Source organism: Brachycentrus maculatus, unplaced genomic scaffold, assembly GCF_059751285.1.
Source record: "Brachycentrus maculatus isolate JH-2025_06_01 unplaced genomic scaffold, ASM5975128v1 h1tg000309l, whole genome shotgun sequence".
NCBI classification, from domain to species: domain Eukaryota; kingdom Metazoa; phylum Arthropoda; class Insecta; order Trichoptera; family Brachycentridae; genus Brachycentrus; species Brachycentrus maculatus.
In genome coordinates, this window is record NW_028281059.1 from 1,112,586 (window position 1) to 1,140,465 (window position 27,880).

Here is a 27,880-nt window from a genome sequence, read left to right on the forward strand (position 1 = left end):
TGTGCAACGATCACCATTCTTGCCGTTATTGTACATCCATGTCACCTCAAATCTTAAGGTTTTATTTATGCAGTATTGTAACAATCGCATTCATCCTTCAGTTGGAAATATGTATGAATATATGTATGGTGTATTAATAATTATCATTTTTGTATAAATGGCAATCCTTTATATGGCTTAAATAAATTTTACAGTTAAAAAAAATTCTTAACAGAGGCTTTGGGAGGTCTTCTTCGGGATAAGGAAATACTAACTAAATTTGTGAATTAAAAAGATGAAGCTAAATTTAAATTCAAGCGTAGATCGTTATTCAATGACATATTAATTCACAGTTTAACCTAAAAAAATATACCCTTAATTAGCGGCGCCTGTGAAAATCTTTTATTATATTTAACAGTTTATTTATTCAATTGAAGGAATATGATACAAGTAAAAAAAGAGACAAAGCAGTTATCACCTTTTAATTTTTTGAGTAGAATTCAAATCATCAATGAAATTTCCATAATTCACGCAGTGTCAATTAGACAGTAAAAATGTGTATAGCATCCAAAACAAAGATGATTCCATCAAAATTATCAGTGAGCTTCGTAACGTATGGCTAATTGGCCGTATTAAGGAAAGCCATTCATTTCCGAGATTGTATCTGATGTAATATGAGAACATCTCGATTCTGTTGGTTTTACGTCGCACGGCCGAGTCTCCCGCCACGGGGACATCGCTTATTCTCTCACGACCTAAGGATGCTGCTAAGGCCTGCGTTACAAATCCTATCGAATGTATTCGCCAAGTTATTATGTTCTTAAATAATAGAAAAATACCTGAAAACATAACTGTATAATGTGATGGATGCATCAAAGTATTATAGTAATATACATATGTATCCGTGGTGTAATGGTTAGCGTGTTGAGGTCCCGGGTTCGATTCCCGGGGGGGGGGGGGGGGATGAAAAAATTGATTTTCCTCTCTAATGTTTATTCATTTTATTGTTTCGGCATTCAATTGGTGTTAAGACATAATAAAATTAAAACACATGGTTTTACCACATGTTTTTACCAATTAAGTGGAAAAAACAAGTGTTGTTTTGTTGAAAAACCAATTTAGATATAACTTATTTTTAAAACTCGTTAATTAAAATATTTTTATTAGTTGTATCGATCAGTTAAAATATTTTTTTAATTAAAAAAGAGAGAGATAATTATACCAAAATAATTATACCATTTTATTTATAACTAGGTGTTTGATTTTAATTAAACGATATTTAATTACAATTATAACACAGAAATGAATAACTATTTAGAAAAAACTTCGACCATTTCAATTGATTTAATAAAACTTAAAAGTTGCAGTTCTCCGAGCAGATTACGAGACGCGATGCGACGAAATTGGAAAGGTTTCGTAAGTACGCGCCTCTACTGTTGATTGTAACATCAATCGCCCTCGCCGATTCTATCAGCAGCATAGTGTCGATTACCACTCGTATACTGTGTAGACTGTATATTACCTACATACGTTGTACATAGTGCGAGATAAGTGGCAAAAGTTAGGACGCACGTCCGTCGAGGACTCGATATTTGTTAGTCCATTCGTTGGAAGGCGTTTTTTCGGCATTATGATTTTTCAAAGGTGAAAATTAATCAGAAATGCGTTATATAGATGGCACTAAGCTTTTATCATGTATTTTTTCATATTATTTTTTTGACATCTCATCAAAAAGGAAGAAGAGTATGGAAGTCTGGGTATTTACGGGGCTGACAACCGTCATAGGCTAGTTTAAGTGATCACTTTACACACATGTAACCTTCACCAATTCTACCAATTATTGACAACCACACTACTCAAATTCTTGGAAGTTCTATACAAATGAACCAATTTAGAAACATTGTTCTTAAATCACTAGAACTTCACTAGAGACATCTATTGGTGAGATGAAATGCTCTTATAATTGGAGATAATCCAGATTTGTGATCAAGTATTTGGACACACTAAAAATGTTGTATTTTCTCATTGTTATGATCGAACAAAATGATTAAATAAATCACTGATAGATGGAAAAATGTGCTCATCATTAAGGACCAACATACGTTAAATCACAATAAAAAAATTCTAAATCCAGGTTTCATATGACCTTTTTTGTATTAATTTTTTTTTTTTAAATTAATATGTGGATTTTAATAAAATAGTTATTAAAAGGTAAGGAGTTGAAAAATAGGAAAAATATATAAATTATTGATAAGAGTTTTAGAATGTTAAGGAATTTAAGAAAAATATTATATCTTTATATTTTCTAAAAAAAAAATCTAATTTACAGTATACAGTAAAAACAAATCCTGAATCAATGAATTCTTTTATTATGAGTAAGACCCTAAGATAACAAGCTTTCTAGTGACGTAAAAGTAGGTACTTGTTTACTGATTATTAAACAATTGTAAATAAGAAGTGTCTCACGATTCAAGTATTTTATGTTTAGAAAATTTTGTTAAAATTAAGTAAGTAAAGTCTTGCAACAAAAAAAAAGATTATCTACAACTACCAAATTTAAAAAAAAAAACAGTAAAAAAGCAAAAAGTAGGAAGATTCAAAACTATGGAACAATGGTTGAATTTTTTACTAGGTAAGTATATGTTATTTATTATATTATATTAATACTCATACGAGTACTTTATTTCATCGGTTTGAAGTAAATATTTTACATGTTGGCAAGAGATTTGTTAACATTTACACATAGTTTAATATTCTTGTCCGCCTCCGTAGTGTAATGGTCAGCACGCTTGGCTACCGTTCTGGAGCTCTCGGGTTTGATTCCCAGGGTGGGTCAAATAAATATAAGTGATTTTTGCATTGTTATATTTATTCAATATTACCCTGGACTGGTACCTGATGCGAAGGGCTGATCACCTTTCCTTCATGTGTAAACGATCAAGATAACTCTGCGTTTATATGACGCAGTGCCCTATGCACCATTGGGGTGCGGATAAGGGTGTTATTATTATTATTATTAGTATTCTTAACTTAGTATTAAGATTGTAAAGCTTGTAAATTGTAATTTGTTTTCATAATGATATTATGGTATTTATGTACTTTACCAGGAATACCGACTACGAAACAGAGTATTTAATATTGAGATTACTGAAAGCAAATATTTCTCGCGATTGTCACACATAAACACGAAACATTCATCAACTAAATCTTGTGGAAGCACTTCATTATTTTGTTTAAGATCAGTAAAGCTCCAAGCTTCGGAAGTCAATGATCAATATATAACTTTTGACCATAAATAAAATTTAACTGGTATATTTTAAGCCGATTAAAGCAAGACAGGCAATGCTTGCAATGGTAATATTATTAATATAAGAGTTATTATGACGTAAATCATGTTATCATCACCAAGTATTTCTTTTGATCGTACTTACTTTACGACTGCCATAAAATGAAAATTGTTCAATCATTATTTACATCGCTTATATTATAAATTATGCAAAGAAAGATTGCTTACTTTGACTCTGAGTTTGATTCTGCAAATTGGAGGACAGATTTTTGATTCAGACACCGATTTAAGAGTTCCGAATTGAATAGTTTTGGATGTGAACTAAATTTGACTTATTAACATCCTTTTCATTTATCGTTCACTTTGTGTATTTCACTTAGAATTGGGTTTTAAGCATATCGCCCTCGTAGCTGCGATAATACCTGTATTATTTTTATTAATAAAAAACAAATCAAATATCTTAATAGTACATACATGTAATAAACGTGACTTATGGATAACTGTTACTTCTTTGGCTAATCAATTGGTATGGGATTCGTAATATCACTTTTGAAGTCAAATTGTCAAATATATTAATAACTAGTACTACTCTCTCTCTCTCTCTCTCTCTCTCTCTCTCTCTCTCTCTCTCTCTCTCTCTCTCTCTCTCTCTCTCTTTAACCATTATCCACACCTTATGGTGCATAAGGTACTGAATCGTATAGTAGCAGAGTTATCTTGATTGGAAAATACGTGAAAGGAGCGCAATCATCAGTCCTGCGTTTCAGGTAGAAGTCCTTGGTAATCTTAAATAAATATTACTGATAAGAAAAAAAATTGACCCCCGGGAATCGATCACAGGACGTCTTTAACTGTAGTCGAATGGGTTGACCACCACTTTACGGAAGAGGAAGCTAGATCTACATATATTTAATACGCAAACCAAATTTTGTGAACTGATGACATTATTAGCTTAAATGATCGAATCTAAAAATTGAATGGAGTAATTTTTTTTTAAGAAGTCAGTATTTAATTTGATGGCCTATGATGTTTTATTCAAAGAGAATAATGTATATTTAAAACTTCATTTCACATGTATTATTTGATTTAATTTGTTATTGCATCTCCAAGTCAAAAAACAATATGAAAAAGTAATAGAATATTTGATTTTGTTTGACTTATTTATTTTCTGGCTTTACAAACGTGTTACATGTATTTGAAAGAGATTAAATTTAAAATACTTCATACCTGAACCACCTACTGTAATTCGAATCCGATAAATGAAGTAATGATTAAACTTCTTCAGTGATAATCGATGGTATTTTATTGAAAGGGTTGTTGAAATTTATAGCCTTGTTCGTTAAGGTTCTTACTGACCTTAGATTCGAATGGTTTCTTATTCAGGAAACTACGTTTGTCACATCTTGTACAAAAAACTATTCATTTCAATAAGTCATATTTCATCACGTACGATATTTTATGATACAAACAGGTAATATGGAAACTGTTTTTTTAATAAATCAATATTAAGTGATTAAAATATGCTTTTAATATTATTTAAAATAGGTACATTTTTAAAATAAAACATGTTACAAAAATATCTTCAAATAATATGGGTTAACAATTGTGATGGAACAGCGAATATCAAATAATACTTGATCTTTATGTACCCAGAGTAAGAAACATAAAATATCCTTACTGTCAGCTATATATATTGTCTATTAGAAGCAAAATGCAAAATATGGGAAATATGATAAAAAAACTGTATTTACAAAAGAAACTATCAATAGAATATAAACTTCGTTTGTTTCAATTGCTGTCTCCTACCTTTTCCATGTAATGAATTTACCTATTGATACTTTCTACGTTTTCCGAGGGAAGAATACTATTCTGAAAATTATTGGTTTAAATCGCTTTTGTTTTTAATATATTGACGATATCTGTAATAATCAATCATTTTTAAAGTATGCTTTAAATTTAAGCAATTTTAATGTTTGTTAACGTTAGACATTTTAAATAGATTTCAAAAAATTGAATCCCAGGTGGGGGAGTGTCAAATTAAATATCATCGATTTTTCACTCTAATATTTATTTCATGCCTTGGAATGATACCTGAAGTGCAAGATTGTTCACTTTGCCTTCTTGTCAGTAACGATCAAGATAAAACTGCGTCGATAGGATGTTGTGCTCTATGCACCATTGGGTGCGGATGAAAGTTGGAAGAAGAAGAAGCTTTTATAAACTTTTGTTTTACTAATGCCGATTTGTTTGGTGATTTCAACTAATATACACATATATTTCATATATAAATTTTTTAATTAAACAAAGATTTTTTGAGTCTACTAAGTTGTATTTTATTATAAAAAAAACACTTAAAAATCAATACTGTGACAATTGTTTCGCCTAGTTATGGCATTTTCAAACGAATGTGTTCAAACAAAAATTCGTTTGAAAATGCCATAACTAGACGAAATAATTGTTACAATATTAATTTGTTTGTGTTTTTTGAGTATAATATAACTTATTGGACTCAAAAAATCTGTGTTCGATTTACAAATAAATACATGAATTAAAATGGAGCTCTACAAATGAAACGCCAAATCAACAAATAAATATACACATATCATTCATTACAAAAACATTGTTCCCGTTTCAAAGATATACAAATTTTGTGTGCCGAGCTAAAATGAGCAACAAATTTCGCGAAAAAGCAATATGTGTAAAAAGCAAAAAAAAGTCGGCGAAGTTCGAGTTTCAAGAATTTCTTACTATACAGTTATATTCTGACAAAAGGAGAATTATCTTTTCACATTGAACTTTGTCACGAAGCGCTTACAAATCTGCGTTTTGTATTGAAGCGTGCGACAATCCATAATGGGATTTATTAAAACTGCCCGGAATAATGTCGCACATTCACCAAATCGGGACAAATGACTGCAAATGCGGAAATATTGTTTACTTCCTTTAAAAGATCGAAGGATTATATCTACGGAAGCTGTCGAGTGGCATGAACAATAGTAACAATAAAATTTACAAGCACTTGTAGCTTTGTCGTAATGTCGTACGCTGCCTTAGAAATATTAAGATTTCTTTAAAGTGACGAACAAAACAAAAAAATAAAGCGGTTAAATATTGAATTTCATGGAAAATATGTTGGAAACCTCAAAAGAACTATGTATCTATGTATATATATTATTAGTATTTTTAATAACCCACATAATAATACAGACATAATCAATGAATCGTTATGTTAAGCAAAAATGTCATATTTAAAAAATAATATATGTCGTATTCGTCCATAATTATAAAAACAATAATATAACGTAAAATACCTCATTATAAAAAAGGGTATTTTTATAATTTCGTGATTGTATTATATTGTATTAATCTATCATTTAAAAACTTGGTATTTATCTTGACCTCCCAATTCATTTTTTTTTAAATAAGGTATTTAAAATCGGATCTGTAGTAATTACGATAATGCCGAGGCAAATCATGCTGTTTTTTTCTGTTAAAACCACTGTCAATAATCTCACATTGGTAATTAAATATCTCACGAGTTGTAGGTAGGTTTACATAATATCTTTCGTTGCTGTGTGATTTCATTAAGGGTCGTAAAAGGAAGCTAACAGGAACATAAAACTGTGAAATATGGATTCACATAAAAGTAAGGCCGTTCTGTGAAATTTCCTGATCTCACTGTCAGATTACTCGAGACCTACAGGTTACGTCTCAATTCGATGATTTTAACCCCTCATCAACGATTTTTTTCCATTACATATTTTTTAATTATTTATTTAAAAAATCATGTTAATTTTTACACTGTTATTATTATCATTAATCATTTTTAAAAAATGGTTAAGTTTTTGTTTGTATTATTTACAAAAATACTTCAATTTTAAACTATTCATGTGAGCAACTCGTTATTAGAAATAGGTATCAAATTGTGATAGAATGGGTTCGAACTGAGAAACTCTGACTCAAGAGTCCGTGACACAAACCACTACGCGGTAGGTGCAATAATTCATCAAACGTATTATGTTTCTTCATAGTATTATAAAATAAACTTAAAATATCAACCAAAATAAAATAAATATTGTAAACCCATAACTATTCAGAAGAGATGATATGAGGAGATCAGCTCGCTGGCAGCTGCAACACTGCGTTTCAGTGATGCCACATGTTTAGACCTCGTTTGTGCTCCGCAGTCAGTTTTATGATAAGGTCGGAGATCTTCATCAGCCTCTCTCAGAAGCCTGCCACTCTTATTAGCCTATCCCAGCATAGTATGTGTACTGAAGAAAACATACCAGTCGCGCTACAGTGTTGGGGATACTTCATGAGTGCCCTGTATCCACGATTGTAACATGTTTTCAAATATATCTCTTGCGCTTTTTTATGTAAACCTACATCACAATTGAATCATTTGTATTAAAAAAGGAAACAACTTTGATTTAAAAAATTAAAAAATAAACATTTTCTGCTGAACATTTTTTACAAATAGTTCATCAGCTCATTACAAATCATTTAGCACTAAATAAGGTAAATTAATGTAACTACAAAATAAATTTAATAAAAATATGCATTAATTTATGCTTTAACCAATAAATTTAATAAATGGATTTGAATTTGGATGTCAGCTGACTACTTTTCAAAAAGCGAATAAGTCATTAATAAAAAAGATACTACTAATTTTTATTCAAATCATGCATAAAGTATTTTCCAGGCTTCCTGAATGAAATAATTAAGAATTTGACACCTTAATTAATAAGCGTATCTGCGCGTTTGATAAAAAAATTATGTGTTATATTAGATGTGTCACATTGAAAAATATTTATATTCCTTTAAACACTTATAAATCACCAGCTAAAGTAGATTCCCATGTAAAAAAATATGTAAAAAATCGTAGCCAGAATTTGCCTACTACTTACAAAATAACAGGTTTTTTCACTGATTTATATCTCAAAAAATTTAAGTTAGAAATCGAACAAAATGTTATCTTTCGATTAATTCAGAGAAGCAACAAATTTATAAAAAGGTAAAAATCAAATAATTTTCTCAAAATCTATACAAATAAAATTGTAAGCATTCGTTTAAAAAAAATAATATCCAAAATTTATTCATCGATTGCTTTCAAATGTTGACATCATATTGCAATGGAATGAACACGTATTTTTATATGTAACGGGTAAAAATTTGATTTTCAAAATAGATTTTTGAACGAAATGGTGGTGCCATCTGTTAAACGCAACAACAACAAATGCAATCCCAAACATTCCTAATGGCAGACAGCGTGTTTCTTGACAGCTACCAAAATATTGTGTACCGAGCATTGTGAATTAAACATATTTTAAACATGTGCTTTTTTTCTTTTTCTTTTTCCATTTAACCAGACTCATAAGCTACAGTAACGCGTTGCCGGGTATAGCTAGTGATTTGATAAATAATATTAATACTTTTGAGAAAAAGAATATAAGTAACTAATGTTCTTCATTACCATAAGAATGATGCTTTGAAAAAAACGAGTTTTTATTTTCATCTTTACGGGGTTTATGTAACACCGACTTTAGTAGCTATTGCTGTAAGACTTTCCTTATCATTCATCGTTCACTTTATGTAATACCAATTGAAAAGTACTTACTTTTTAAAGTAGTGTTTCAAAAAGCAAACGATAAATGATAAGGAAAGTGTTATATTGCCATACCACAAATTAAACAATGCTTTAAATATACAAAAAAAGTTTTACTGTATTTGTGTATTTCCCTCTTTTTTTCACCTATTGTTACTTTCCAACGTAGTATCAATGTTATCCTGAGCTTTTACACTTCATTCCTAAGCTGCATCTCTTCAAATATACTCAACTCCTAAATCTAAGGAGCCTGAGTGCATGACAAATTATGAACCTTCTATTCAAGTACTCGATGATCAAGTTGTCTCTTCGATCGTATTCGGTGTCCTATATACGGTTCTGTCAAGAGTTGCTGATTTTCACTGCAAACTTTTATTTTAATACCAAGTTTGCATAAAAGGGTTAAGTGCAGATATAATGAAACGATTTAATTCAAAATCCTCCGATCTTCTTTCGATTGAAGGAACGATCAAACCACCAAAATGAAGACATAAAAACATTCCACGGAATCACCCGTGGCAAACGTTTTTTTTTTCATTTTTAATTATTTATTTTATTGATTCCTTGTCCATTCAGTTGCCAGTAATATTATTTAATAACTTCATCTGAACTTTTAGCTTTTTGGAAGAAAGTTATTAATGAAATGCAAAATATGCCGATACGTTCCTCGATTAAGTATTTCAAATATTATGAGCACACAAGACAAGAACAAAATGATGAGCTTATAAAAAAACATTTTTTTAAATTTTATAATAAAAAAAACGCCTTCTTGCATTTTACTATTATAAGTGCAAATAAACACTAAATTGAAACTATTTTTTGACATCTCATCAAAGATGAAGAAGAATATGGAAGTCTGGGTATTTACGGGGCTGACGACCGTCATCGGCTGGTTTAAGTGATCACTTTACACACGTGTAACATTCACCAATTCTACCCATTATTGACAACCACACTACTCAAATTCTTGGAAGTTCTTTATATATTAACCAATTTAGAAACCTTGTTCTTGAATCACTAGAACTTCACTAGAGACATCTATTGGTGAGATGTAAAGAAGCTTTTTACTAAGCAGAAACTCTTATATTAGTATGTGAGGTCTAAATTCTGGATTATAATCACACACAATAATATAATATAATCACTTATGAAAATAACTCCTGTAATTGGAGATAATCCAGATTTTGTGAACAAGTATTTGGACACACTCAAAATGTTGTAAATAAATTATCTGGTCAAATTATAAGCTTAAATAATAAAAATGAAAATGGTATTTTCTGGCGTTTCTCATGTGTGTGATCTTTACAACTTGGTAAATACTCTTTCTTGAAATCTTTTGTGACACGTGTTTCGTTGCATTCCACATTATTTTTAAAAAGCGTATGCGAAATGCATCAAATGTATCGAAATAGATTTTGAAAAATACTTTTATTTTCCAAGAAAATTTATTTATTCGTGATAAACTAACAGTGACAGAAATAAACACACTATGAAGGATATCTGGCAAGAGTCTACGAGACAGAATAAGAAACACCAAGATAAGGGAAATATGCAAGATCGAAGATGTCGTTAGGTGGGTAAGACAACGAAGGAGACAATGGTATGCGCATGTGATGATAATGGAACCATCCAGACTCCCCCACATTGCACTGCACGACCAACCCCAAGGTATACGACACCCGGGCAGACTACCAAAGAGATAGATTAACAGCTAGGAATCGACATCGCAGGAGGCTAATCCCTCTTAAAAACAGGCCACAAGGCCTTCACCAAGCACAAGAAGAAGAAGAAGAATTTCCAACAAGCTAAATCAATTCAAGAAATCAACTAATAAATACGAGTATATTCAATGGTCCTTACTGCTGTAGAATATTGTAGTAATTCTCGAAGTCTTCTAAAAACATCGATTACCTAAATTTGATCAATAAAAATACATTTTTACCGTGAGAAATACTTATCTTTGTATTCTTAGAGTTTCAATTGTATAATAAAATATCACAAATTTAATGAACCCATAAACATATCGCATTTGTAGTGCTCTCAATTAAAACTTTATTATTAATTCTTTGAGATCGTGATCTCTTCATTAATTTTTAATTTATAGACTCTAATTTTTGATAATAAAATGATTGGGCGTTTTAGTACGCGTAAACTTGGACCTCCGTGTTAGAATGAGAGCACAATCTATAATGAAATAAAATATTTAATAGTTTTCATTTACAACTGATAGATCAGACGTTACCTTTATATTTCCTGTTATTCCTGAACGCACGGTATTTTTTTCAATTATTTTAAATATGACTAGTAAATTTTACGTTTCTGAATAAACTCATGAATTGTATTAAGTGATTATTGAATCTTTTAAAATATTTATTAATCAAGTATATTCACAAAAAAAAATGTGACGTAATTTGCATTTATTTTTAAATAAAACACTCCGTTTGAAATTACATTTACTACTTGTTTTATAGCCAAAACGTCGGTATGAGGTAATATTACACAATTTCAGTAACACGGTGCTTTGAGTGGGTTCTTATAATGATGGTTTAACTGTCGATAAAAGGTAATATTACACAATTTTAGTAACACGGTGCTTTGAGTGGGTTCTTATTAGGATGTTTTAATCGTCGGTATGAGGTAATATAACACAATTTAAGTAATACAATGCCTTGAATGGCTCTTATAAGGATGGCTTGATAGTCAGTTTAAATACATAATTTTAGTAAATTAATGCTCTAAAGAAAGCTTTTGTAGAGATGCCCAAAACGTCGGTATGAGGTAAAATTACACGATTTAACTAAAAACTTGTTAACTTTGATTGGGAAAATATATGTAAGTTCTTATTTTTGCATTTATATATTAATACTTTTAAAAAAGTTATTAAATAACTTTTTATGGCTAGAGTTGTTAAGTTAGATACTGTACTTGATGGGAAATAATATAAAAGCTTAGGTACACGCCATTGATAACGCTTTCTTATCTTTTACTTTTAACGAAAGGGACATTTGTATAGTGCATTTTTTTATTGCGAAAAACAATAACGTAAATCTTCCCTAGCAACAGGGAGGTCCGTTAAGTTTACACGATCCTTGAGAAACCACACAAGTTGAATCTGATTGGCGTTGGTCAAATGTTTTTTTTTGCCAATCTGTAGGTACCAGTCTTATCATTTGATGTTTGCGTTGATGTTTTAATGATCAAAAACTGGTTGGTCGAGTGACTAAACTGGAAAATAAATTCCTGGATATCAAATCATGGGTAATTTCTTAATTATTTCAAATACCAGAATTAGTGGAATATTTTTTTCAAAAATAGCAACTATAAAGATTTTAAAACTGTGATATTATTATATTCAATTATAACAGAGATCATTACAATTCAAATCAATAATCAGAACTTTATCCTCACCCGAGTGATGGATAGGATACAATTTTAGTGTATTGAAGTTTAGAAAATGAATTCAATTTTAAGCGTTAATAGGAATTAGAAAAACGTCTTCCGGAAGTTTGAGAACTCCTACTCTAGTGCATTGTGGTTAAATTTAGAATAATAAATATACCAAATATCGTTTATCGTATGGTCCATGAAATGTAATTTTTTTACAAATATTTCTACTAAATTTGGAATGCCTTTATTTCTACAATATATGAAAGTTCGCAGGATAGGTCAAGAGATGGAATAATCAGAGGGTTTATATGAAACCTATGTGTCCGCTTTTATGGTATAATTGTGAGCGTGTTTAGCCACCGTGCTAGAGGTCCCGGGTTTGATTCCCAGAGGGGAGGGGTGAAAATAAATATTAATGATTTGACACTAAAATACTTATTCAAAATTACCCTGGACTTGTCCCTGAAGCGCAGGAGTGATCACTTTTGCCTTCGTGTAAGTAACGAACAAGATAAAACACACAAGATAAAACACACAAAACATCAATATGGTGCATTGCCCTATACACAATTGGGGGCGGATAAGGGTTAGAAGAGATTTATTAAGAGGCGCTTCATCAATTTATAAAGTGGTGTGGCATTCTATCCTCTCTGTTTACTCTTGCGGTGAAGTGACGTAATGGTTACATAGTTTACAATAATGATTTTCGCGATGATGCCAAGCTTCTCTGAAGTAATGCAAGACTCTGAAGATGACCACTGCAATGACGGTCCAAACGTTACCTTTGTTCATTTTTAATTTCCTTGAATATTTTTATAGCAGTAATATCCATTTCAAGTACTGTCAGAAACAATCAGTTAAAATCATTTAGAAATGTGATTTTGTTTTATTTATGTTGATATAAAAAATCTTTAATTAGAAATATCACTCCCCTGCAGAGAATTTCATTATCAAGTTTAGTGTAAACTGAGCCAATAGGTCATGAAGTGTTTAATAAATTTGAATAATATATGTTTCAATGCACGGTTGAATCCAACACTAATCTACATAATGTATCAATCATACGCAATACAACATTCCGGAAATCTAAATGGACCGGTACTAACTTTACGACCCTTTTCTATCAATTACAAATTATCGTTAAAAATATTCTAATTTATTAATAATAATATTTATGTATCATACTCGTATCAGTGGTCGGATAATAAATAAAATTAAGATAGCTAAAAAATAGCTTGTAAATTTCGATCCGCCTCCATAATTTACTGATTATCACGTTAAACTACCTTCGATGAATATAAATTACGTTTTTTAACGATAATTTTATATGTACCAACCCGGACTTGCACATGAAGCGTCAAACTGATCACCTTGCCTTCATATTTACGATTTACATACTGTTGTGCAAACTTTATTCGTGGCCCTATGCATACTTAGAAATAAGGTGAAATTTGCCATGTATTTTTCTTAAGATAAGGTTATTCGTTAGAATAAAGTCATAAAGGGATTTTTTTTTCGATCGATGAAATTTTCGTTAAATGCCAACAAACTTCTGAAAAAATTATGAAAAAAGAAAAGAAACGAAACTGAAGAGGTTCTACAAAAAAAAAGAGTTTAATATTACCAAAGTAATGGATAAAAACATATTAAGTAAGTTGATAATAAAAAGAATTAATCTCGTAATCATATTCAGATATTTCAATGCACGAAAGGGTACATTTATGAACGATTGACTAGGGAGAGGAAATTGATTGAAAACATTGAAACGCAGTTTTGTACAGGAATGGATAAATAAAAAAAAATTATAAAAATTAATTTGTGGTAGTACGAGTAGGAATCTACATATATAAAAGTCAATGATATGTTAGCCGCTAGTTAAAAATATTTTTATGTAAATTTATACCTAACTAGGTACAAAATGTATTGAGGGATTAAAATTTCCATATCAACTCATATCGAGGCATATAACAGCGTGGACTTATATATGAAGTGCAGGACTGACTATCTTACCTTCATATACTTTATGATAAAAATACACTGCGTCGATTCAATGTAGTACTCTATGCACCCCTTGGTGTGGATAAGGGTTAAAACAAGAAGAAGAGAAAAAAAACTGTTGAAAATTACATTCTTCCAAACACCAGTTTCATGATATTAAGCTGTAAAAATACTTAAATGCCGAAGAGCTTGCGATATTTCTCGATGTTATTCCTTCGCGTTAATCGTTCAGTAAAGCATAATAATCCTTTCCGACAAAGTGTGAATATAAACGCTTTACGATGTAATAAATAGTATAAAAACGAGTACCTCCATAGATCCCTTAGCACTTGAGAAATTTCTCATTATTTAAATACATATAACCTTTTACTCGAGAGTAAAATACAAAGATGTATAAGAATTTTTACAGCGATAATCTAAAGATATTGCAGCCTCTTGGATCGGCGTCTTTGGGACATACCTACTTATTTTGTGCATGGCCTTTTAATGTAGTGTTAGGAGATTAAAGTATATTGTAACGCATGTATGGGTAGTCTAATGAAGACATAATGACTGTTGTATTGGTATCATCTCAGGACCAGAATGGGAGACCATAAAACTGTAAGGATTGTGTGAAAGACTACCATAGTGGGCTAGATTAGTTACGGCTAATAGATTTCCCATAGATCGCGGTGAGTAAACGGAGGTGTCCGCTCTTTATGTTAACGCCGCTGGAATACTACTTGCTAAGCAGTTGTCGGCAACTAATTTTACTTGTTATATTCGAGGGAAGTTTTATAAAATTTGCTTTTTAATTTTTGTATCAATTTATTTATTAAATATTTATAAAGATATTTTAAGGACCAACGACCGAAAATAAATACTAGTTTTATATATTTTTAAATTCTTCTTCTTTTTCTGCTTAGTGTAGGCCTTGGGGACTGTTTTTAAGAAGGATAAGGCTCCAGTGATGTCGATTCTTAGCTTAAAATCCAACTCTTTGGTGGTCTGCCTTGGGGTTGTCCGTTAAGTGCAATGTGGGGGTGTCTGGATGTCCTAATCCTTGTTTTTAAATCTCTGTTTCTCCACATAGGAATTATTTTTACATTTTGACATCCTAAAGTAGACTAAAAATAATAAGAAATCTGTGTATTTACGGGGCTTGCAACCTGTCATACGCTGGCATAACGACACAAGACTGATCACTTTGCCTTCGTGTAATTAACGATCAAGTTATTTCTGCGTCTATATGATGTGATATCCTATGCACTGTTACGTCTAGACATTATTTATTAGTCAGGAAAGAAATATTAAATACTCAACCAAAACATACTGAGTAACATGTACATTTTCGGTATTAGATGGTTTTCGACCCCTTTTAGAAGGTGCCGCCCGGTGTGTATAAAATGTTTGTGACACTTACACTCTATTAAGGGACTTTCTACAAAGGTGTCAACAGTAATTGAAAACATATAACGGAAGGCCACCCAAACTGTACCACCTACAGAAAACTACAAACGGGCCAACTACCAAAAAAAGTTAAAATATTCCCAGTGGAATTTTCATATAAAATTCCACTTCATTGTGATCTGGAACGGCTTAAATCGAAATTAGACACGGCGAAATGTAACTTGGTGAATCATTTTTGATACAAACGTATTTTGAATTATGTTGTGTTTATTCGATACGCATATTTAAAATGTTAAGTGTGTAAATTTATTTTGATAAAAACAGGATTTCGTCTTTGATGATGTGACTTTCTGAGTATTTATGAATGGATTTGACTTTGTAAATCTTCCCACGAAATGCTTAAATAACATAAAGATGTCTCTGATGTATTCATACTTATAAATACAATATATAAACTGGATATGAATATATATGTATGTATTATGTATATTACATATGTGTTTATTCATTAAATGTAAGCGTACCACTAAAATATATAATATCATATGAATCGTTACAAGTAAATGATTTTTTAAATAGCTTCTTCTAATCCTTATTTTATGGCATATTAATGCACTTAACGGTGTTTGCGTCAAAAACGTGGATCATGCTCGTAATTAAAGAATATTAGAATTTGGTATTTTCATATTCTTTTTCTTTCTGCATAATTTTTTTACACATGAGTAGCATTTTTTTTTTTTAAATTTAATAAGCAAACAATAAGATAACAATGAATTTTATTTTTTTATGTTTTACTTTTTAAAAAAGGGTCAAGTTATTCATATATGTATTAAAAATAATGATTTCAAGTAATACTTTAAATAAAGCTTGTACCATATGTATTAAATGTTAAATCAAACTCTGATATTTTGAGTTAACTAAGTTGTATTTTATTGTTAAAAAAACATTTAAAAATCTATTTTATGACAATTGTTTCTCCTAGTTATGGTATTTTCAAACCAATGTTCACATTTATAAAAAAATCAGTGTTTAATTTAACATTTAATACATAATTTAAAATGGAATTCTACAAATACGCCAAATCTATAAATAGCTTGTACTCGTATAAGCTTGTTAAAGTACAAATGCAGAGCTAATTAGTAGTCTGATCACTAAAAATATTGACAGAAATCTAATGTATTAGTTTAAACCAAAGAATTTTTGAAAGCTTCAAAGACAAGTTAGTTGTTTCGTACTTGTTTCCTGTTTCTTACTTTAGAGATGTTCAAACCGGTTTGCTTCCTAATTGTCACAAATTACGCTCCGAAATAATGTCACAAATTACGCTGCAAAGAACGTAATGATTTAATGATATTCCAAGACACGAGCTTATTACGGATCGGAGACGTCCCAGCGCGACTTGCCGAGACAAACGTACCAGAAAAATGTAATATGTTTATGCACATTGTTGTTTCTGAATGGCCGGTCTCGGATATTTGTGTGAATGGACCTACAACTGCTCAGGACTCTATTAAAATGTATTCAGGGAGACTGTGAATGATGAAGTACCGTGTTGAATATCTCGGTTTAATTCTTGAATCGGGATCCTTTGAAACGGCGAAAGGAACGGTCACCGACAACTACCTGCGACAACAGGTAATTCGAATAAATTTTCAAAAGGGACATAACAACAATAACTTAAAACATCACTCCATATACTTCAAAATTTTCACTTTCTTTTAAAAACATTCTTCGAAATTCATTTGCACGAAGCCAAATTTGACAGGTTTCTTAACAAAAGCCTGCAATGTCATTTGAATAGCAAGTAGCTTTTTGGATGTTTTTAAATTCTGTCAGTGGGAATATTACCTAGATCAAAAATATAGTTTTTTGACACGTCCGAAAATCACATTTGATTGATGGTTTTATTTTTAAGTATTTATTATGAAAATTTCTGTGGGAATGTTGACTTAAAATGCAATGTATAGAAATAAAATTCCCATATTATGAAGATTTATTACAATAATAAAGTAAGTGGAAATGATAGATATAATTCGTAGTAAAGAGTTTTGTTTGGCTCCATTGTTCTAAATAAATATAAATTAAATACCAACATATTATTTATAACTATTTCTCTAAATAAATTGATGTAGATATAAAATAAACTTTTATTGATTATGTAAGATTCTTATCAAATTATATAACTTAGTAGGTAGCACCTGAAAGCACGTTTTAAATTTATCATACATTTTACGCCAATTTTTTTAATGTAATGGTGTATTTTGAGCAAAATTATATATTTGCAAACAAATGCTGATCTATATCTTTATAAAAATAAATTAACCCCCGAACGAATATTATAAAAAAACCTATCTTGAGAAGTTAAAAATGCTGTTTTCCCTTAAACCCTTTGTGCGCAACCAATGGCGTATAAAGCACCGCATAGAATAAATTGATTTAACGTCACGAGTTTCTGATGGTAATAAGAAGTTACATAAAATAAATAATTATTAAAAGTTACTTATGCAGCATTTTGAGTATGTCTAAATCTATTTTTACAAAATGTCTTGAATAAAATAACTGGTAAAATTATAAGCTGCGTAAAAATTAAAATAAAACCAAGTTTTCAGACATCTCTTAGTATGCAAAATAATTTGGAAAGGATTTTGCATACATTTCAATGAACTAGTCTCCGTCAAATAAAAACTTACTAAACTCAACCATGGATCTTGCGAATGAAGCGACGTGAGAATTATATTGAATATGTACGAGTTCTAAAAGTTTGAGTAGTGTGGTTGTCAATCATGGGTAGAATGGTGAATGAACGTGAATATAGTGATCACTTAAGCCAACCTATGACGGTTCGTAAGTCCAATTATAAATACCCAGATATCTATATTATTCTTCATCTGAATGAAACCCGAATCTTATGCGCGGTAGCTACCCACTTATATTGAGGTGTATTATCTATCTCTAAATTCAAGTTTAAATGATATTTCCAATCTAATGTGTTTTTGAAAAAAAAATGTATATCCTGTTTTTTTTTAAGTCTCCGTTTTCTATAAGATACCGCTTTCTAATGATGGTGTTATGTAAGGCTGAACAGTTTTATTACGTTTTAATGATTTTCGCACGAAGTTTAAGCCCGTCTCGGAGCCCGGCTCTTATCGATAGTCTAGCCAGACCTAATGTAGTTTCTGTGTAGGAATCTAGACCAAGATTTTAGACTATCCCAAATGTCCTGATACCATGATCCTTTAGCCAAAACCTCTTTGAGGTATTTTAAGGAAATGTGATGAGATAAACGTATCAAGATTTGCGAGGTACTTGATCCTTGATCCTTCGCTCTACCGCTATAGGCTGAGGAAGATATCACTGACATTGTGTAAGGTGATAAAATGCTTTTAATTAAGACCCTTGGAGTTAATGTTAGGTACGAATATCATTGCAAGATAACGGTTTGTATTCCTGTACCTTTATCCGTTTCTCATACCTTTTATACATTGGGTTGTTTTACTATCAACCTGTTCACTCTAACAGTTTAGTTATTTTACACCTTTATTTTTTTAGCTTTTTCAAATGTACCTTTTTTATCTTAACTTCTATTTTATCATATTTAAGGTAATGCTTCGAATTTAATATAATATATATTCAGCCAAACAGGCATTGTTTCTATTTTGAAACCTGTTTTCTTAAAGGTGCAGTATTGCCATGTTTTGGACATATGAAATAAAATGAGTGAAGTTTAAATAATGAGGCAAGTAATGTAGGAAATGGGATCAGAGGAAGACCGAAAAAGACTTAGCGTGATCAAGTATTTAAAATACTTGATCACGAATGTAGTTTGGTTAGGAGTCGGAATAATCGGCTGGTATGTATGAGGAAATGCATGAATGTTGCAAAGACTTGGTATTATTCTATTCCCCTACCTACCCTTGCGAGGAAGCGGCGATTGGTTATTGGTTATAAGTTTTAAATGATTCTAAAATGTCTTAAAAAAATATATTTTGAAAATACCTTAAAGAAGTAGCAATTTGGGGGTAAAAACATTATTTGAAATACTCGTTTTGACTATAAACTACACCATTTTATATTGTGAATATTCAAAGCATTAACTTAGTGGATCATGGTGATATATTATTTTGAGAAATAAAATGACTTTGTATTTTGATCCACTCACATTTTTATTAACAACCAACTAGTTTCGGCAACAACCTGTTGCCCTCCTCAGGGTTTATTTAATTTCTAAATAAATTCAATGTCTAAATAAACCCTGAAGAGGGCAACAGGTTGTTGCCAAAACTAGTTGGTTATTAATAAACATGTGAGTGGACCAAAAAACCAAAAAGGATTTTTATTTCTCAAAATAATATACACAGTTTTACTTGATTATTGAAAAAGAAAAAAAAACTACAATGTTTAATTTATTTATGTTCTTCAAAGTTGAAAAGCTTTTATGAATTAACAAATGTATTTTTTTTAATGAAAAAAAAATAAAAATAAATTGTGAACCGTTTAAAATAAACTTTTTGCGTTGAAATAAACATCGAGATGTACGATAAAATGTAATTCGTAATTTTCCTGAATTAACCTGATGAATTCGACCAATTACTTCTGGATGAGACAAGGACCGATGTTCCTGAATGAAATTTCTTCCAGGTTAAATGATAATACACACTCACTTTTTTCTTGGGCATAATCGCGGCTCAACAATGTTCTTCCGTCCGTCAAAGCGAAATTTTTCGATTATGCCTTTCGGATTTATTTAGGACGGCCAAACTCTTATTACATATTGTAAAAAACTGTAATAAACATAAAACACTTCAAGTAATCATGGAAATAAATAAAATAAATGATACAAATAAATTTCCACCATACACAAAATAAAAACCCTTTGTTATTTATCCGACTTGGGTTTTATCATTTAAAAATAAACTTAAACATTTTGATCATTTGAAATTAAATTTAACGTGATCCGATTTTGGGCTTTATCATTTAAAAATGAAATAAAATACCACTTTTGAGTTTATAAATGTACTGTTCTCAAAACTAGCTGTGTTGGACCACTTCTGGGTACATTAATATAGTGTTCTCAAAACTAGTTGTGTTTACATCAATAGACTCAAAAGGGATCTTATACAAGTGATTTATTTTAATTTTTAAATCATCATTTTTTTCACCCAAATTAAGTCAAAATCAATAAAAACATATTTCAGTTGATTATTTTATTTGTTTCGGCATTTACTTTGTAGTTAGTCAGACATGTTAACGTGCTTAAGGAAACATTTGTTTTTATACCACTTGAGTTTATTAATGACTACTAGCTTAGTTTCCGAAACTAGTAGTCATTAATTAACTCAAGTAGTATAAAACTGTTTTCTTAATCATTTTATCAGTTAGTTAGTACAGGATTATCTCTAACGTACAATGTGAAGTATATTGACTATTATATAGTAAAGTTTTTAAAACTTTTTCATACACAATGGTGCAAAGGGCACCTTAATTAAATGAAAGTAATGTTATCAATTCTACACTTCAGGTACAAGTCGATAGTGATACATCTTAAGGGAAAATTAAGAGTTATTTTTAGCCTTCTGAAAATCAAATTTGGGACTATAGATACGTACGGATACAATCTCGCTAACCATTATACATACTATAGAGCAGGAAATTATTCATTGTACCTAAGTTTTATAAAGAGAATAAAATAGTTATGCAGAATCGTTTTTTTTATTGGCAACTTGGAAGATCAATTTGTTAAGTGTTTGAAGGAATTTTATTAATTATATTTGGTTTTATTTCAATGTGAAGATAGATATACCGAAATTATATTTAATGAGCAATCCGATTTTTTTTATAACAATGAAAAAAGATACCTGTTGGCAAATGATTGAATTAACTGGTAACTTTTTTGACATCTCTTTTATCTTAACAAAAAGAAATCATTATTCATAGCTTAGTGGACAATTATTCAAATCGCTAGATTGGTCAGTCGTTGACAACCTGATTGACGCTACGATATATTAGGTAACAATTAGTTACATATATCGTCCAGTGACAGGCGATGATAACTTTTAGAAGTTTATTTAAAATAAAATAAAGTATTTCATTTATCATCTTACTTACTTTTTGTACATTTTACCATAATATTAGGTGACTCAATTTGAGATTGAACTTCTATGGTTTTTATGTGAGAGATGATAGAAGTATGTACATTTCAAGGGTTACTTATAACTTACTTTGAAAACATTTTTTTGTTTTTTTTTTAACAATATAGACATTTGTCTTATATTTTTAGTACTTGTCTAAGGTAATATATGTGGGCGTTAATTCTGAACTATTTTTTAATTCACTAAAAGATTTCCGACACAATGGTTAGATAATATCATCAATATCACCAAAAAGGAGTGATTAAGGAAGATGCAGAACTATATATTGACGACAAGTATATGAAAAAGGTCAATTTTGAATTTTTTTTTAATGAAGTTTATTGTTATTAAATTTTTACATATTTTAATGTAAAAGCTGTTGAAATTAGAATATTACCAAACTTCGATGCTGACTCTACCAGTGTTTGAACTTATGGCAAAATATGTGGATAGTGAAATAAAAATTAATATTTTTTTATTTTAAACTAACAAAACAACCTTTTTTGACGTTATCATTTTTTCGGGAGCGTTTTTTATGAATTTAAGGTTTATGATGTAAAAGTAAGGTCTTTAAATAGTGACAATCTAACGTATTTATTTTCCGAAAATCTTTTGCTTACACGCTTAAAAACAGAATAAACAACATCAATACATAAAATAATATAAAATCTAACATATTTTATCATTTCGTAACTACGACCCTGTTATCAGTAGGTACTTACGATATGAATCTATTACAAATGATATCGCCGGCAGTATAAAGAGATTCCGATTCAAGACTTTGTATTACAAGACGTACGACATTGCCCAGAAGTGACATATTCTCACTATCTCAAATTACTTTTACTAGTTACTTCTATCCGGGCTTGACCAACTCTAACAATTAATTATTTTTGACATCCAACACGTATAACTTTCAAATTATCTAGAATAGATTTTAAAGAGTTTTTTTTTCTTTCTTATTATTATTGAGTGACGTTTTTTATAACTATTTAATATTTTCCTTGAACGATTGTTTACACTTTTTGGCACATTTTATAAACTTTAAATTAATATAAATTTGTTCGAGTTGTAGGTAGATTTTTACTAATGGTTTAAGACTTTTAAAACAATAAAATATTGTAATGCCTTTATACAAGGTATATCAATCTCAAAATGATAAATACGTCTTGGCTTATGACAAAGACCTTCTGTTCGCTTCTATGACACGCAATTACCGCGAGCGCTTTCGTTCTATCATTCATATTCAGCAACTTTCCTTCACATACGTCATAAACTAGCCAACTAACTAACTAACCATCACGCCGATTCACTGCAGGGGGAGGCAGATAGAATAGAACGCCACACTACTCTGTCTTTGCAAACATTATTCGCCTCTTCTACGTTCATGCATCTCCTCATACATACCCGCCGATTGTTACGACTCCTAACCTGACCACTTTCAAGTATTTGGTATACCTGATAGTGCCATGTTTTTCTCGGTCTTCTTGTGTTTCTTTTTCCAACTGCTTTCGCCTCATAAACTTAATGAAATAAATAAAACTTAATCATTGTTTTTTACATCAATAACAAAAAGTGTGGTCATTAACAAATTTGAATTTTTATTTTATTTTTTATATTTCACTTTTCTTGCTTTTTTATCCCACCCAAATGGTGCACAAGGCACCACATTATTCAGATGCATAGAATTAATTATGTATATTAAGACAAGGGCATTCTTCCTATGTTCCACATTTTTTGATATAGATAGGAGTCGAATATATTTAATAGAATATAGATGACTTCGGTGAAGGAGATCAGGATTATTATTATTATTATGTGGGAGAGGAAATAAAATTATAGGTAGGGAAAGAAGAATAGAGAAGTAGTAGTAGATGATTGCATATGTGTACTCGTTCATGCTTGCGTAATGTACATACAAGTCGCTGATAACTTGTACGAGTCATTTGATGTTTGAACTATTGTATTTGATTCGTATAGTTACTATTTTCGAAAAAAATATAAAGGTAAATAAATATCAAAAAACACTTTTGTACCCTTAGAACTAAATTAATTTGTATTCTGAAATATAAAATTATCCCATCAAACATAATACACGCAACTTTAAAAAAATATGTGTAATATGGTTAATGTTACAGTGTATGAACAAATTACTTAAACCTGCCAATATAAGAGGTTGAGAGCACTTTAAATATACAAAGCAATATTTGACGTATTATATGAGAATTGTTAAAAATCTATAATTTTAGTATTTTAAATATCTCCAAATGTCTTTTCATATAAATGAATTGTTAAGCGTAAAGTAATTGCTATAATATGTAAATTTGCATAATTGGTTCAGTGAGAAATTATACTTTGGTTAAAAATAATAATTACATTTTAAATATCCAAAAAATATGAAAGGTCAAATAAAATTCAGTTTTTAATCAGTCATTGTTTTATTTTGTTTTTGTATAAACTCAATACTTACTATTAAATAATAAAATCGTAATAAAACTTATACTTATTGTCTTACTAAAGAGCACGGTTTATAACTTAAATTACTGACTAGATAACAAGCGAATAAAATATTTTGTACACAATTGAGCAGTCTATTGATAACTTCTATAGTCTCTGAGCTTCCGCTCTCACAAAACTTTAACAAATAAGGCACCGGTGGTATTAAGACGAGGACTTGTAGTTTGAGGATCTCTGGTTTGAGTCAGATCTGAAACAAAATAAAGAAAAAAACATTAGAAACTTGCATTTAAAAAAAATCGTGATGTGAAGTTTAATGAATCTTTATTTATTTTTTGTATGAAATATAAAATATGTCTTAAAAGATTTTAAAGGTTTTGTTCAAATGGAAACAAGGAAATAAAAAAATCAATTGTATTTCGCAATATTTACCTGATCGTCATTTTTGCTGCCACCAGGAAATGACATCTAATAGTTCCTCGTCCATTGGATCGGTTTCGTGAACATTCTCATATTTCTCGTTAGGGAAGCAGCTATTCAATGTGTATCCTGTCGAGACGTCGGAAGAATAGGAAGGACTCGGCGACGAGGAAGTCTCGGATGCAGGGGGCGTTTGGTCCAACAGGTATCGATGATCCAGCCTTTGAGAAGCGTCCATGGGCATTGAGGTATAATACATATTGTTTTCTTGGTTTTCCGTTCTGCTACCGCAGTCCATCTGCTCGTCGCTCTCGTCCAAGAGCTGCTGGAGATACCTAATATATTCAACGACCATTCTCAACGTATCGACTTTGCTCAGCTTCTTGCTCGCTCCTCTTCCAGCGTTGTTCGAAAGAGCTGCTACCACTGTCGGCGGAAGATGTCTCCTAAGAGCTGCGAATCCATCGTTCACTTGCTTCACTCTGTTTCTTTCCCTGGCGTTCCTCCTGATGATCGAAGCGGACTGGTGACCAGAGTACGCTCCAGGTTTGTAGTTCATCTTCTTTCTGCACTTCAGAAGCTCCGACGTTATGGTATGCTGGAAGCTCGACATTTTCGCCGGCGCTGGAGCGATGGGAATCGCCCTTTTTTCCATTAATTTAATTTGCGAATTTGACGGGTATCCGGTGGATACGATAACACAATTGTTTTGTCCCGGTATAACTTGAATTTCGTTCAACATTTCAAAAATAAAGTCTTTTTCTCACGAGTCTCGATGTATTTGCGTGTCGGCGGTACAGGGAGACGAGACGCGCGACCACTACGTTTGCGTTCCTGAGAACTACTGATTTGAGTTTGGGCTCCTTTCGGCAGATAGCGGCAGGTAGAGGTAGGTACTGTCGCGGCGGACGCTGAAACTAGTATGAGCCCTTCGCGTAGCCTCCCCTTATTTTGTAGACACAGTTTTCGGTACAGAGGGACCGCGTTTTTGAGTAGATAAGAGCTTCAACTGTTACATGCCGTTTTTGAAGAATTTTTATTTTTTTATTTGAACACAATACCAATTTTAAAGAGTTTGTTATTAGTTATTTTCAGCATTATTTGATAGATTTGTCTCTAATAAAAATATGAGACTATTTGCAAACATAATAATAGATTCATCAAAAGTCAAAATGTTTTTTAATAAAAATTGGTATTTTGATGGCAACGCTGATAAAAAAACATCATAATAAGATTAGAGATTTAGTTTTAAAATACTAGTGTAAAAAAATGTTTCAAATATGTTTATTCAAAGCTGTTTATGAATTTATTCAAACGTAAATATCAAGTAAGATTTAATTGAAGTTAAAAAATATATTTTATTTTAAGTTGTGCTTAGTAAATACCACTAAATACAACTTAAATTGATAGATTTTACAATAAAGTGACTGACGAATTAATTGATTAAATAAAAATATCATGCCTTTTCCATCAGAATGATAAAAACGTTATGAATTTTTCCTCCTCTTATTATTTGAAGAGTTTTTTTCAGATGATTTTTTTTACTGAAATAATAAATATTTTAAAAATATTGTCTTTTAGTCCTTTTCGGCTGCTAGCGCCTCAGGTAGTAGCAGTAGGTACCCAACTATTATCCCTACCCATTCCGGCGCTCGTGTACGGCGCGCGACCGGCAGGTGATACACATCCCTACTTGAATATAAACCTATATTATTATTACTATACCTACATACAACATTAAAATGTAGATACTATCGCGGATAAAAACCCCTTCCCGATATTAAATACAATAATATTTTAATTCCCGGACCCATTCGGCTGACGACACTGAACGCAGACAAGGAAAATACGCATTTTTAAATTTGGTTAATTATGATGAGGTGAGGGATTTTCGACTGTGACGGTGCACAACTACTTTGCCCGTAATTATTGGCTGAGTAAGTTCGTTTTAAATTTATTTTAATCACTTTAGTCTAATTAATATAAAAATGCCAAGTCATTTATAAAACACGCACATAGACAAATAATGTAGGCATATAAATATAATATGTACAATATATATGTACATGAAAATGTTTTGTACACTTACCTTATAATATTATATGTAGAAGGTATACGAGTATATACGCTTAACATGTATGTTAATAATATTTTAGAGGAAAATACGGCAAAGAGAAGCAAGCGTTAAAAAGTTAAATAAAACACGAGAATCAGACATAATTAGTTTTGATTTTATACGATAAATATACAAAACGAAAAAATTCTTAATAAGACTTTAAAAAAATATACATGACATACAATTGTCTATGTTTTTCTCCGAAAAAAATCAAGTTATACTTCAAATATAATCTACAAATGCAAGGCAATAAAGAAATCATAGAAAAAAATATACACCCTTACAGACAGTATATTATAGAGTCTAAATGTAAACTTCTCTTACAACTTTTTACTTTGAGAAAATCCCACATTTTAATTTAAAAAATATATATATTTAATTCTATATATCCATCTAGTTCACAAACGATTTAAATAGCATCTGAAACGAGATCACTGATCTCATCGGCTAATATTTAGAAAAAATACGTAGCCCTGATTTATCGAAAAAATAATCATGAAAAAACAAAATAGATACTGCTCGGGTGGATAAAATAAAAGAAAGAAATATTTAAACACCTCCCGTGAAAAGAGTTGCTCAATAATAATACACCTTTTCCATGTTATTATTAATAGAAGGTTTATAGGATTTGCATATGAAATTCGGTTGTTGAGGGATGTTTGTTAATGCGTTTGTAATAAATAGGTTGAAGTATTATTTTCTATCGTTTAGAAAAGTAAATAAAATTAGCATAATTTTTAAAAACACCACATTTTGATATTGTACGTTTTTATTTTGTTTTACTTTAAAATATATCTTCCAAAATATGCTAAGGTGCATAAACTATATAGGTACATAGATACTAAGATTTATTTTGAGAATCCGGTTGTAGAAGTTGTTAAAATAACCAGACGTACAATTAATCAATTAAGTATTCTAGGTACTGAAACATTTTCTATCATAAAATAGAAATAAAAAAAGATCTTAAACTATTGTAAATGACCGCGTCAACAAGCGATCCGACTGGAATTCTTCGGATAATCGTCGATGTATTTCAGGCCTTCTCGGTCCATCAATCATGCGGGAACATAAAACCCTCGGATCTGATGGTATAGCTGACAAATGGCTCGTTT

The 27,880-nt window shown here is 30.6% G+C and overlaps 1 protein-coding gene across 1 annotated transcript; it reads right to left on the reverse strand.

Annotated features, from left to right (window-relative positions):
* Nucleotides 1-24,195: 24,195 nt before the first annotated feature.
* On the reverse strand, nt 24,196-25,498 carry LOC148304679 (achaete-scute complex protein T3-like). The gene is made up of 2 exons (XM_088267929.1): nt 24,665-25,498; nt 24,196-24,482 (listed from the first exon to the last, which is right to left on the reverse strand). The coding sequence occupies exon 1, from the start codon at nt 25,392-25,394 to the stop codon at nt 24,672-24,674; it is 723 nt and encodes a 240-aa protein (XP_088124055.1). The 5' UTR covers nt 25,395-25,498; the 3' UTR covers nt 24,196-24,482; nt 24,665-24,671.
* Between the last annotated feature and the right edge of the window lie 2,382 nt (nt 25,499-27,880).